At 40.1% G+C, this 11794-nt stretch overlaps 1 protein-coding gene across 1 annotated transcript; it reads right to left on the bottom strand.

The window, feature by feature from the left end:
- Window positions 1–1849: 1849 nt before the first annotated feature.
- tcea2 (transcription elongation factor A (SII), 2) lies at window positions 1850–9424 on the bottom strand. The gene is made up of 10 exons (XM_024293964.2): window positions 9192–9424; window positions 7038–7100; window positions 6761–6866; window positions 6473–6572; window positions 4373–4521; window positions 4207–4263; window positions 3868–4022; window positions 3556–3702; window positions 3407–3478; window positions 1850–2183 (listed from the first exon to the last, which is right to left on the bottom strand). Exons 1-10 carry the CDS (start codon window positions 9258–9260, stop codon window positions 2175–2177), a joined length of 927 nt encoding a protein of 308 aa, XP_024149732.1. The 5' UTR covers window positions 9261–9424; the 3' UTR covers window positions 1850–2174.
- Window positions 9425–11794: the final 2370 nt, after the last annotated feature.

The following is an 11794-nucleotide window of genomic DNA, read 5'->3' as shown; positions in this document are numbered from 1 at the left end:
GCTGACAAACCCAAACTAATGTTTTCACATCATAGAAAAAGACCACAACATATACAGTGTCCACTCTCGAAGAAAAGGAAAATTAGGTTGTTCATCTGTATAAATATCTGGGTATTTTGCTCGCGACACTCTGAGTTTAAACTCCATGTTGAAACCCTAGTGGAGAAATTTAAACTAGTTTTTTTATATCGACATGTTTTTCTTTTAAAGTCAAAAGTTGCTACAACTTTTCTACCTATTTTAGATTATGGAGATCTACTTTGTATGAACACCTCTGGCAATTGACTTAGTAAGATTGATTCATTCTGGTTAATAATAATACAAAATGAGAAAACTCCATCTCCTTAAGCTGATCGTCACAAAGCTCCGCCTCACAGCTCTGGTAGTGGAGGCGTCTGGCTCCTCAGGAAGAGGACAGGAAGTGGATCAGCTTGAGCCGGGCAGGCTGTAAAAGCAGATTAGCATGTGGCGATCTTCACGGACGGACCAAACCAACGATAAAGAGGAAAACAGGAACTCCTGTCTACTCAACTTTAAGGCCTTTAGTTCTACGATTGTCCATCATCTATAATTACTTAACATAATGTAGTTTAATTAATTATAAAACAAGTTCACATTAGTGAAATTCTTTTTTTTAACTACTCTGAGTTTGACGGTCAATCCTACACACTGGCAGTTGGCGCCCTCTACAGGACACCTCCACTCATAGCTGCTTGCATCATGGAGACGAGATCCATCGTCTCCCCTCAAAGCTGCAGTGAAGAGAAACTCCTGCAACATCTGCTGCTGGTCATGTGACTCAAACTCTTCAGTAAGAGCTGAAGCGTGCAGGATGACCCCCCATGGGCTTTAGTGAGTGGGTTCAGACGGACGAGGAACCTAAATTCTGCTCTTCATTCTGAGGGACTGCTGCTGCTCCAAACTGGAACTCTGAAGTTTCACTGAACTTGTTTTTATTTCCTAAACAATAATTATGATATCAGCTGATCGAAGGATAACAGGATTGATTTCTGCTGGATTGAGCATGTGTGATGTTATCCATAGAAAATAAGTTACTTACATCTGGCTCCAACAAAAATGAAGTAAATGTAGTCGCCATTTTGATGCCATCATGTTAGTCAGACCTCATCAGGAAGCAGTGATTGGTCCGAGTCAGAAGTGTTGGACTCTAGGGCCGGCTTACGTCTGGTTTTCCAGAAATCCGGTCAGACTCGGTGCCGATTACCTGGATCAGGTGTGTTCTTCCAATGAAAAGCTTCAATGGCGGGTTAGTAGTGAGGCATCTGATTGGCCAGTTAATAACTTGAACTATAGAAATATCATTAAACAAAGTACTTTTAGCAAGAACATGTAAAAAAGGTATCAGAGCAAGAATATTTATTCTGACAAATAGGAGTATTTCTCTATCGAAGTATATAGGATTTTAGCTTTTCAGAGCCAGCGGCTACTTCCGATTAGGGACATGGAGGGGAGGGGTCACTCAGTCCAGTTCTCACAAGCTTTTATTTAAAAAAAATGGTTCCCAGTAGTGTTTTAATGATTATGAAGTTTTTAACCAAAATGCCACAACCTAAAGGTCTTAAAAAGCTATTTTTCATGTTGATCTGAAGCCTCTGTTTCCAAAATCTCCTCTGAGGGGGCGTGGCTTTTGGAGCTGAGTAGCTCCGCCCCTAATCCACCCCTGTCTGATTATGATAGCTATGTCTCGCTAACGTCAAACTTCACAGCTGCTGCATAAAAAAGTTTTAACAGACATGTTAAAAACTCAAAAACATGTTTTCATTGACCAAATAGTCAACATTATCTCTTCATACTTACAAACCTGAAGCAGGAAGTGAAGCCCAATGGATGTGGTTTGATTTCAGCAGTACCTTTATTACAGCATGTGTCAGTGCATCATAGCAAAGAAAGGCACATCCGTCGTCTCCACGAGGCGCTACTGCGATTAATGCGCGGCTACACTTTGAATCTGCTGTCAAAGTCTAAGTGCTCCGTACAAAATGAATTCAACCAATAGACAACATCAACTTGCATATTTCCTTACAAATAGTTTACAGTTGTTAGCATTATAAATATAAAAAAACTACAAAATAAAAAAAAGGTCAAAATGAAAATTATTACTTTTGAATCATTTCCGTGAGCTTGATTCCAAAGGGAAATCCTCCACATGGTCTTCAACAGAACTGGAGAAACAAAACATGGAGAGTTCGTTAGTTCAAGCTTTAGAACTTCATAAAGTTTGTTTGAGATTTTGTCAGATTTTGTCATTTTACATTTTTTTTTTGCAGTTTAAGGCACCACTTGCATGTGAATTTTGTATGATATTTAAAGGGTGACCAAACAGGGAAGTGGGAGGCTGACTCCACCCACCCCCATTGAACTGCAATATCTCGTTTCAACCTGTGGGGGGCAGCACATAGACGGTTTTTGACTATAGTTTCAAGAATTAAACAATTTTATTTTAAATTTATCAAAAAAATTGGCAATTAAAAAAAGATAGCAACTTTAAAGCCCTGTTTATATAGGTCTACAGCCAGAAAAAGTTGATTCAGAGCTGTTAAAAAATGTTTATTTTTCCACTAACAGCCACTTGAGGGCACTGTAGCCTTGTGTTATCCATCTAAATGAAAATGTGAACTGTTAACAGCAACTTAAAAAGACCACTAAGAAAGACTGAACAAAAATTCTCCAAAAATAAATTATACTCTGTGGATTACAAACTACAAATATGAAAATATGTTGCCAAGAACTGGAATCAGACAGAAGAAAAAAAGTTTAAAAATGAGCCAGAAACTGTAGGGATTGCTGATTGTTAATTTGTCTCCTCGTACTCCTTTACATTACAAAAGGAAAGCGAAATACATGCTGATCGTCACAATAGGTTAAATAAAGTATCAGTTCAGAGAAAGTTCTCCTCTTACTGTTTGTTTTTGTCCAGATGATGAAAGAAAAGTATGTTTTAAAGAAGCCTGTGGAGTGATACAGAACATTTGGGCTGTGTGACCGGAACTTCTTTTTTTGGTGGGCATTATAACTGCTTTTTAATCCACACCCAACAGCCAATCAGAATCGAGCATTCACTCACATCATGATATAATGCTTTTTAAGTCCTTATTTCAGTTTAGTTAAATATAAAACGTTTTCAGGATCCATAGACAGCCTGTATTTTGTTCCATTGAAGTGTAGCTTCTGAATTGTTCTTTACTATGCAGAGTGGGTAGTGAAACTGATAGTTTCTGCTGCCACCTTGTGGTGAGATCATGCATGACTGCCTTTATCAGAAAAGCTGCAGAAATCTGGAAAAAGTAGAACCAGACGAGGTTCACGTTTTAAAGAGCATCAGAATGAGGATTCTTGTGTTGTTGAAGTTAAGACATTTCCTGCATCCCTGAAGCCCCGCCCTCACCTTCCACCGGTTGCCGCAGCCGTTACACAGAACAAAGGTGGTCATGGGCTCGTCAGCGCTGCGGGTCTGCACCTGTCACACAAACGCGCAGCAAGGTTACGAGGGGGAGCGGCTCCACGCGCCGCGTCCGGGGTTGTGACGGCGCAGACCTGCGTGTACGTGCAGTTCTTCCCGTGACACTTGCTGCAGACGAACATGTCCGTCTCCGTCCCTCCCACCTTGGACAGCTGATGCTCTCGGATGGACTCTTTGGTCAGAGCCTCTCGGATCTGCTTCAGCTCGGCGCTCGCCATCTCCTGGACTCAGAAACGCAGAAGCCTCAAACGTTGTGTTTCAATAGGAAAGTAAAACTAAATGTAGACAAGAATATTAAAAAAAAATACTTAAAAAATGTAAATGCATGGAAGAACATTGAATAAGCTTCCATACAGAACACCTCGGTGGGAGACGGACAGACAGACCTCAGCAGTCATGCTGGCGATGCGCTGAGCCGAGATGTTTCCACACAGGACGTTCCGCCGCAGGTCCGGATTCTTCTGGTCTTTCAGGTTGGAGATGCGGCTTCGGAGGCGAGCTTTATATTTCATATCTGTGGATTTAAACTCCTGGAAGATCTGTGAGCGCCAACGGTCAAGATCCAAAAATAGACCAGAGAACACACAAACCAAGACTCTGTTAAACACACACAGAGACGGTGTGACTCTATTACACCTTCAACGTTAAACTTGTTTCTTCACTTATTTTAGAAGACAGAGAATAGAATGTAAATGAACACACAGCTCTTGCAGCTGGAAGGATATGATCCTCAATCTGCGCGGCGAGGTGGTCGCAGTCCACGCCGATGGTCTTGTAGTCATCTGGAACAAAAGCGGCGAAAGGGCGATTTGAAACCTCAATTCTAGATTCTCATGACAGCAGTCACCACAGCGGTGGTGGAGCGTGCAGGTAGACGTCTAAGATTCTCACCGTCTGTCTGCAAAGCCGCCACCAGCAGCTCTCGACACTTGTTCCTCACGCTGTCGCTGGTGACGGGGGCGGGAGGGAAGGAGGTGATCAGGGGGAGGGTGGGGGTAGAGGGAGTGGTCGGCGTTGTGGGAGTGTCTCCAGATTTCCTGCTGCAATAGTGAAACAAACATTTGAAAATCAAACTCGTGTAGAGTTCTGGAGTTTGAAATGACAAAGGAACAAACCGATACTTTAATCATCAGTTAGTACATCAGCTGATTTTGTCGCAGAGAAAAAAAACCTCATTGTGTTGCTATGCAACACTTCACTGCCAGTAATGTGTAGCACATCGTAGATATGAAATGTTGCTTTTCTCCACGTCAGAATCCACTGATTTACTTTGAATGGTTAAGCACAAGTTATTTAGGTCTCGCCGGCAACTTCTCCGCTGTTAAAGGGTTAACACGTGATATGGCTCCACCTTCTCTTTCCAAACTTAAGGCAAACCCAATGTTGCAGTTTCTCAAAAGACCACTTGGAGGCAAATGGTAAATGGGATATACCTGTATAGACAAATGTGATCTATGGTGGTCCTGAAGGGTCACAACACATTATGTCAAAACGGAAATCGCACTGCTTTTGTTCTGAAGGTCGTAAAATCTTCAGAAGTAAGTAAAAGAAAGGGAAATGTTTATTAACTCTTGGTACCCACCATTACAAATGTTGATTAATGAGTTTTTGCACATTCGAGGTTTGTAGTCTCACCACCATAAACATTTTTTACCATTAATTACTTACTTCTGAAGATTTTACGACCTTCACCGCTGCTTCCATCTTGTATTTTCCTGCCGCAGCTCACCAACTGTGACGTAACTTTCTGTTAGCCGCTTAGTCCGATGGAAACTTCAGAATAAAAGCAGTGCGCCCTCCGTTTTGACATAATGAGTAGTGACTCTTAAGGACCACCGTAGTAATCCAACTTGACACCATAAACAACCTTATGTACATTCTGTTCCGTTCTACTTTTTTTTAAATGAGTCATCACAGTAGGGTGATTTTGGAGAGGGGACACAATAGGAAGAATTACGTATTGTGCTCTTAAAATGAAAGTATGAAAGTGTTTAGCTGAGAAAGTATGTATTTATGTTAGCCTGGGGGCGGAGCTAGCAGCACAAACTCTTCCTGAAAGGGGATGTTCTCTATATGTAGCCAATGATATGAAGGTGTTTTGTCTTTTGAATACATAGCTTTAGGAAAAATATCTATTTGTGGATCTCCAAAGGTTCTCAGCTTCTGCATGAGCGAGGATGGTAATCACCAAGTAGACCCCTCAGAGGTTTGTCTTGAAAGTATTTGTCTTTGTTTTAACAATAGCTGCGTTTCCATTACACATTTGCGTAAAACTTTATCGAAATTGTAGGAATTTCAAAAACACAGTTTCGATACGACTGTTTCCATTAAATCATAATTTAGCAATAAAGCACAAACCAACTCACGATAAGTCATTGAAAACACAGCAATGGATGAGAACTAGTATTTTTTTTTATTTGATTGACTAAAAGGGAGCATTTGGGTGACGCCACTACAGCCCAGCTAGTCCATTGAAAGTCTCAGATGCACATAAGAAGTAGTATTTAAAATAATAACCATTCTAAGTGAGCAGCTGGACCTTTCTTCTGTTTAAAAACACGACAGAATCTATTCAAGTTTCTGTCACAGCTCTCGCTCTCATCCTCAGAGGAGACTTCCGCATCTAATTCAGGCTGCAAGCCGCAAAAGTCCAGCGACAGATGAAGCAAAGATGAAGCTTTGGTTGGTGATTTCACGGAGGAGCTGCACGATTCCATATGATGCGCAGCTTATAATGAGCTGTGTCGCCACCTCCTCCAAGAGCAAAAACTTTTTTTTTTTTAGAAAAATGCCATTTTTTTTCGAAATTGTGGCGTTTGTATTAAGAGAATTTATGATCAAAAATCCAGTTAGAAAATGTCAGTTAATGGAAACGGCTATTCTATGATCTGTTGCATAACAGTGCTTTGATTGAATGGTCCAATCCAGTTTATCATCAGGTTCTTGTGTGATTATGTATCTATTAAGTTTATCTTGAGATTCTCCACAGACCTTTTCCCACTGCTGCCAGAGTCGCTGGAGGTGGACGATGACCTCACAGGAGAGCCCTCCTTCTTCTTCTCCTTCTTCTCTGATTTCCCTTCTGAACCATCTGTGAGACGTGACCAAAAACCACACAGTCAGGCACGACACACACACATGGACACGTTTCCCTCATGGGTTTTCTGTCAGTACCTGCTTCTAGACGTGAAACCGTGACCTCTGCAACCTCAGCATGATCTTTCTCAAATCCACTAAGACCCAAAAAGGACAACTGAAAGCAGCTAAACACACACCTACCCAGCAGTCTTTTCCAGGATTTGATCAGAGATTTGGCCAGCGTCTGAACCTCTTCATCGGAGCTCTGCTTCCTCACTGCGTTCACAGACATCCCGACTCTGGTCGACTACAAACAAGGACCAAAAGAACGTCAAAAACCTAACACTGAAACCGCAGAACTCTTTCATATTTTAGTCTCATATGAGGAGAGATGGGGGGTAAAAAGTTAAGATCTGTATTTCACTGGATGCTGGTGAACTCTCTCTGCAGACATGTAGACGGAACTACTGTCGCTCACCTGCAGAGTCTCCAGGGACATCTTGATGTTTTGCAGTTCCCTCAGTAAATCAAGAGCACCATCCTAAAAACAGAAGAGGTCCATGTAACAGCAAACACCAAACGTTTCAGATACTTGTGATCCCACTCAGCTGGTGTCATCGTTTGGCAGAGTCTCCATCAGTGTGGCGAGACGCTGCTAAAACATTTAAGTCCCACACAAAGGGACGTTAGTTTGGATCGTTGTTGGGAGAGTCCAGTCCCTCCAGAATAGGGAGTCAATCGACTAATCGTTGATAAATTTTCATGATTAGTTAACTAATTATTCGTAAACGTAACGTAAAGACTTGATCCCTTTGGAGAGCAGATGTTCCCTTCAGCAGAGGAATTTCACCCCAATGGGGTAGAGGTTGCAGGGATGCGCAGAAAACATTTAGCTAATAAGTTTGCGCTAATGCTAGCTTAGCTTACCTAGACGATGATCCCTCTACAGCGTTATCTTTCTCTGTCCCAAAGTGCTTCCTCTTCAGGTGTTCATGCATCCCTGTAGTGCTGCCATGGAACACAAGTTCTACCTTGCAGACATTGCTTTGGTCATTTTTGTCTTTGATTTTTTTTATTTTTCACACTTTCAAGAGCCGTTGGCGTGTTGTTATGGTACCAGTGTCTTCCTATAACATCCCTAAGAATCCGGATTAGGACTACTGCACATGTGCATCAAACACAATGGCAGATGCACTGTAATTTTGACATAAAAAAAAAGACTAATCGACTATACATCTAAAAATTAAATTGTCTAGTCGTCGATTAGTCGAATAATTGTGGCAGCCCTACTATGGTCAACTTATCGGTAGCTTTGCTTTTGCAATTCACACCAGACATATTTTTCCACGAGGGTCGACAGGCGTTTCTGCTAGAGCTTTTTTTTGTTTTTGTTTTTAGTTAATGACCTAAAAATATGACTCCATGCTTCTGCTAAGAAGCAAGTAGTTATTAGGCCTACACTTCTTTAATTTATTTGTTGTTGAGACACACAGAGAGGTGTGTATGTGTGTGTATATTTATTTTCATGTCTAAAATTTGTTTAGATACAAAAACATGATGGCATTTGTCAATCACTGTATTTTATTGTGAAAAATTGGTTATATTTTGAAAATAAACCAGATTTTCTAATGTACCTTGATGTAACTTCCTGTCAGAATGGACACGGATCGCTCGCGTACTAAACAGACCAGACGCCAAAATGATCCGCTGCGAGGTGCGAGTCGTCCGTGGAGGACCGCGGCGCTCCGCGCCTGGTGTGAACTACACCATAGGTTAACGGGGGAGCCGAATGGAAGAGGCCTCTGTTCCGCGGCGCTTCCGCATCCAGTGTGAACCAGGCGTAGCTCGTCGCGGGAATGGGCAAGAAACTTGGTTTAATTCTTATTTCAACATCCTTAAATCTTTTTTCTCTTCATGACTGGGCTGGATTAAGCTATCTGTCTAACTCTGAATGTTCCTGAGATCTTCTCTACATTTTAGTACTTTTGACTTCAACACTACAGTCTATGCAAATGAATTGAAAATATATCTTTTCAAATCCTTTTTAACCACAATTTGTCCTCCAAGACAATTGTTGATCTTCACAGTTTTTAAATAGTTTTAGTCCACATTTAGAGGCTTAAAAAAATCTTCTTAGATGTTAAAAATGTTTGTCACGAGTTTTAGAAATGAGAATTTCCTAAAGGCTAAAAAAAATTAGTAGATATTCCAACGATAGGGTCCTTCCCTTCATTTTAACTAAATTCAAGAGGGATTTTTTTGTCTTAGAGGGTGTGAGGGGGCGTGCTGAATTATGAAATGACTGGTAAACCTTTTTTTTAAGGAGGTAATTGTAAGAATTACTATGGAAAACAATTTAATTTAGTTCAAATGTAATGAAATGACAAAGTTAGGATAACAGATTCCAGGTGTGCGTGTTGGAAGCGCAGCTGCTGTCAGGAGGAACCAACACGCCCGTTTCAATCGACCACAGCAGATTTCTGGTGGAAAAGCCCGACATTCTTCAGCCACAGGCTTGTAAACAGCACTCTGTTTCCAGAATGTTCTCCATTTCAGCGTCAAAAACGAAGCTCATCACCTGACGCTGTTCTCTGTGCGTTTCCCACGGATGCAGCCTCTCGTTTGCTCTCACCGTGCTCTCCTTCTGGACCATTTTGTCCAGCTTTTTGGCGATGCGCTCCACTTCCTGGTTCTTCGCCATGTCGAGCCGTGGTTGTGTCGGTCAGTTCTGTGACTCCGCGACGGAAAATAGCTCCATTTATGAAGCACAAAGTGCTACTCTCACTCCGTTTTGCTGTCCTTCTCTTTACGCAGCCTTCCCTCTTCTCCCCGAGCCGATGCCTCCCTCCCGCTTGTCATGGTGTTGCCGTGTGGCATGATGGGAGATGGAGTTCACGTTTTAAAGGAGCCACAGCAATGCTATCCCGGCTGCTCTATCCCTACATTGAATGCAAGCAGTAAAATAAGTAACCATGCAAATATTTTAAAATAAATACTTTTCTAACATACTACAATTTGTTCCTCCAAAAATAAAATAAAATTCAAGGTTATTGTTATCCTATTGTGTCTGTTTTATCCCAAATTATGTGATGTAATCAATTTAATTAAATTTCTCTACGTTTATCTATTTATCTTTTTTATGAAATGTCCAGAATCTAACAATTTAAATGGCATACAACTGAATTCTTCATTATTAATTTTCAAAAATTTACCTCACAAAGTGAAACATATAAATAAATGACAGAAGACTTCCCTTTGTAGTCTGCCTCACTTTACTCAAATGTATTTTTATTTCATTGTTTTTTTTTGTTTGTTTGTTTTATTCTGTGTTTGCTCCTTCTGTTTTTGCAGATGATTTTTTTTATAACTTTGTCTTGCCATAAATGTTTTCCACTGTTTTGCCACTTAATTAAACTTTTTTTTCCACAACTAATGACTGTAAACAAAACAAGCATCACAACAGATGCATTCAAACCTGAAACATGCTCTTTCCAGAGACACTGTAGGTCATGCTGCACAATTTACTTTTTATCTACATTTCTATCTTTCTGTGTTTTGTTCCATCCATCCATTTTCTGAACCTTCTGGGAGTAACAGGGTTGTTGGAGCCTATCCTAGTTACTGTTGGGTGAATGTTTGTTTTATTCACGAAAAATGAACAACAGTTTTTTTGTGTTTATTATAATAGTAACAATAGCATAAATACAAATCAGTGTGGAATCAGTTGAATCAGTGGAAAATTTGATGGATCATCTTCTCATTGCTGAGACTTTAGCGTGAGCATTTTTTTACAGACTCAGAGACAGTTACTTTCCCAAAGTTGTCATTGTGTTGAGCACTAATTTTTCACTACAAGCCACCTGATTTGTGTACATTTTTGTCTGCTTTTATTTAAAATTAAGTTCTATTTATGTCTGTATTTTGTGTCCACTTTAAAGGGTACAGTTTCTGAATGTCTATGTATAGGCTTTCTATTCTATTCTTCTCCTAAGTGATGTAAAATGTTCCTTTAATAGGGTCATAACTTAGGGCTGCAGTGGACACTGGTGGTATTTCATGATTCAGTCTTTGCTTTGCAGATGTAAACATTGTGTTGTTTTGTTTTGTAACTTTTCCAACAGCAAAAGCTCATCTCTTAAACCTCAGAGTTGGTTTTTCCCATGAAACCAGTACCAGTTTGGTGTGGAGCCAATCACAGATCTGAGCTCACTGCTAAGAGGAACAAACAATCCTTGTTTTCTTTCAGAGGGGGAGGATTTTGACTCCTCAGGGCTCACATTGGTGCATTTAGACAAAAGTGAACATGATTTTGAACGCCATGATTACATATTTTCCCAAAATGAACATGCAAACAATTTGCCTCTGGAAAAATGATTCCTTTGACTTCCAGAGTTCAAAGAAGTCAAGTCAAGACATAAACTGTAATTACACGCACGAGGTGTTTGATACATTTTTCCTTTCAAACTTGAAACATTTACAAAATCTTTTTGATAAATCATGAAAATTATGTTATATTGTTTTGTTTACAGTGTTTGAATTTCTGTAGCACATACACACCTTTATTTTGAAAATTAAAGTTTCCTTTTTTTGTTTTATGCTGGTCTTGCCAGCTTGAATTTGATAATCAACTGAAAGTGAATTTCAAATATTATTTTTTAATTGTGAAGAACCTTCAATTTAATTTAATTTATATTGCCCAACATCGCAAAAATTGGGCTTCATGGCAGTAATTTTACAGAAGTAGAAGGTCGGTCATAAAATATAAACAATAGCTCACTGCTAAACTAAACAAACTTGTTATCCCTGCGCTTAGACCCTCCATTCCGATAAGGAAAAGCTCCAAAAAAACCTGATTCAGGAAAAAAAGAAGAAGCCTTAGGGATGCTAACATGAGGGAGAGATCCTATCCCAGGATGGACAGGCGATTTACCAGAACTGTTAAAGAGGAATTAGCTCATCTAACTCTACAAATAGTGTAGCAGATGAGCTTCATCCAGATGGGCTGGGGCAGGGGTCTGCAACCTGCGGCTCCAGAGCCACATGTGGCTCTTTTATCTCTCCATGGTGGCTCTCTGGCTGAAGAAAAATAAAACAGTAATTTTTCAAAAAATTTAGCCTTTTAGCGTCTATTTTAGCAACATTTTTTGTCCACTGGAGGTTTTAGGCTAATTTTGAGTTTAGCTAATGTTTTAGAAAAAAATCCTGATGTTTTCATTTGTTATCTGCTGAAGTTTT

This window comes from Oryzias melastigma, linkage group LG7, assembly GCF_002922805.2.
Source record: "Oryzias melastigma strain HK-1 linkage group LG7, ASM292280v2, whole genome shotgun sequence".
Classification (NCBI taxonomy): Eukaryota; Metazoa; Chordata; class Actinopteri; order Beloniformes; family Adrianichthyidae; genus Oryzias; species Oryzias melastigma.
Note: the sequence above shows the minus strand (reverse complement) of the source record. Positions and strands in the feature narration are given on the sequence as shown.

Bases quoted from the DNA above. Each gene is read 5' to 3' on its own strand.
- tcea2 (XM_024293964.2), bottom strand. From the start codon at position 9,260: ATGGCGAAGAACCAGGAAGTGGAGCGCATCGCCAAAAAGCTGGACAAA. The intron at 4,522-6,472 runs GTCTGTGGAGAA...TCACTATTGCAG, and splicing joins TCTGGCAGCAGTGGGAAAAG to CAGGAAATCTGGAGACACTC. The intron at 3,479-3,555 runs GTCTGCGCCGTC...TTTGTGTGACAG, and splicing joins AGAACTGCACGTACACGCAG to GTGCAGACCCGCAGCGCTGA.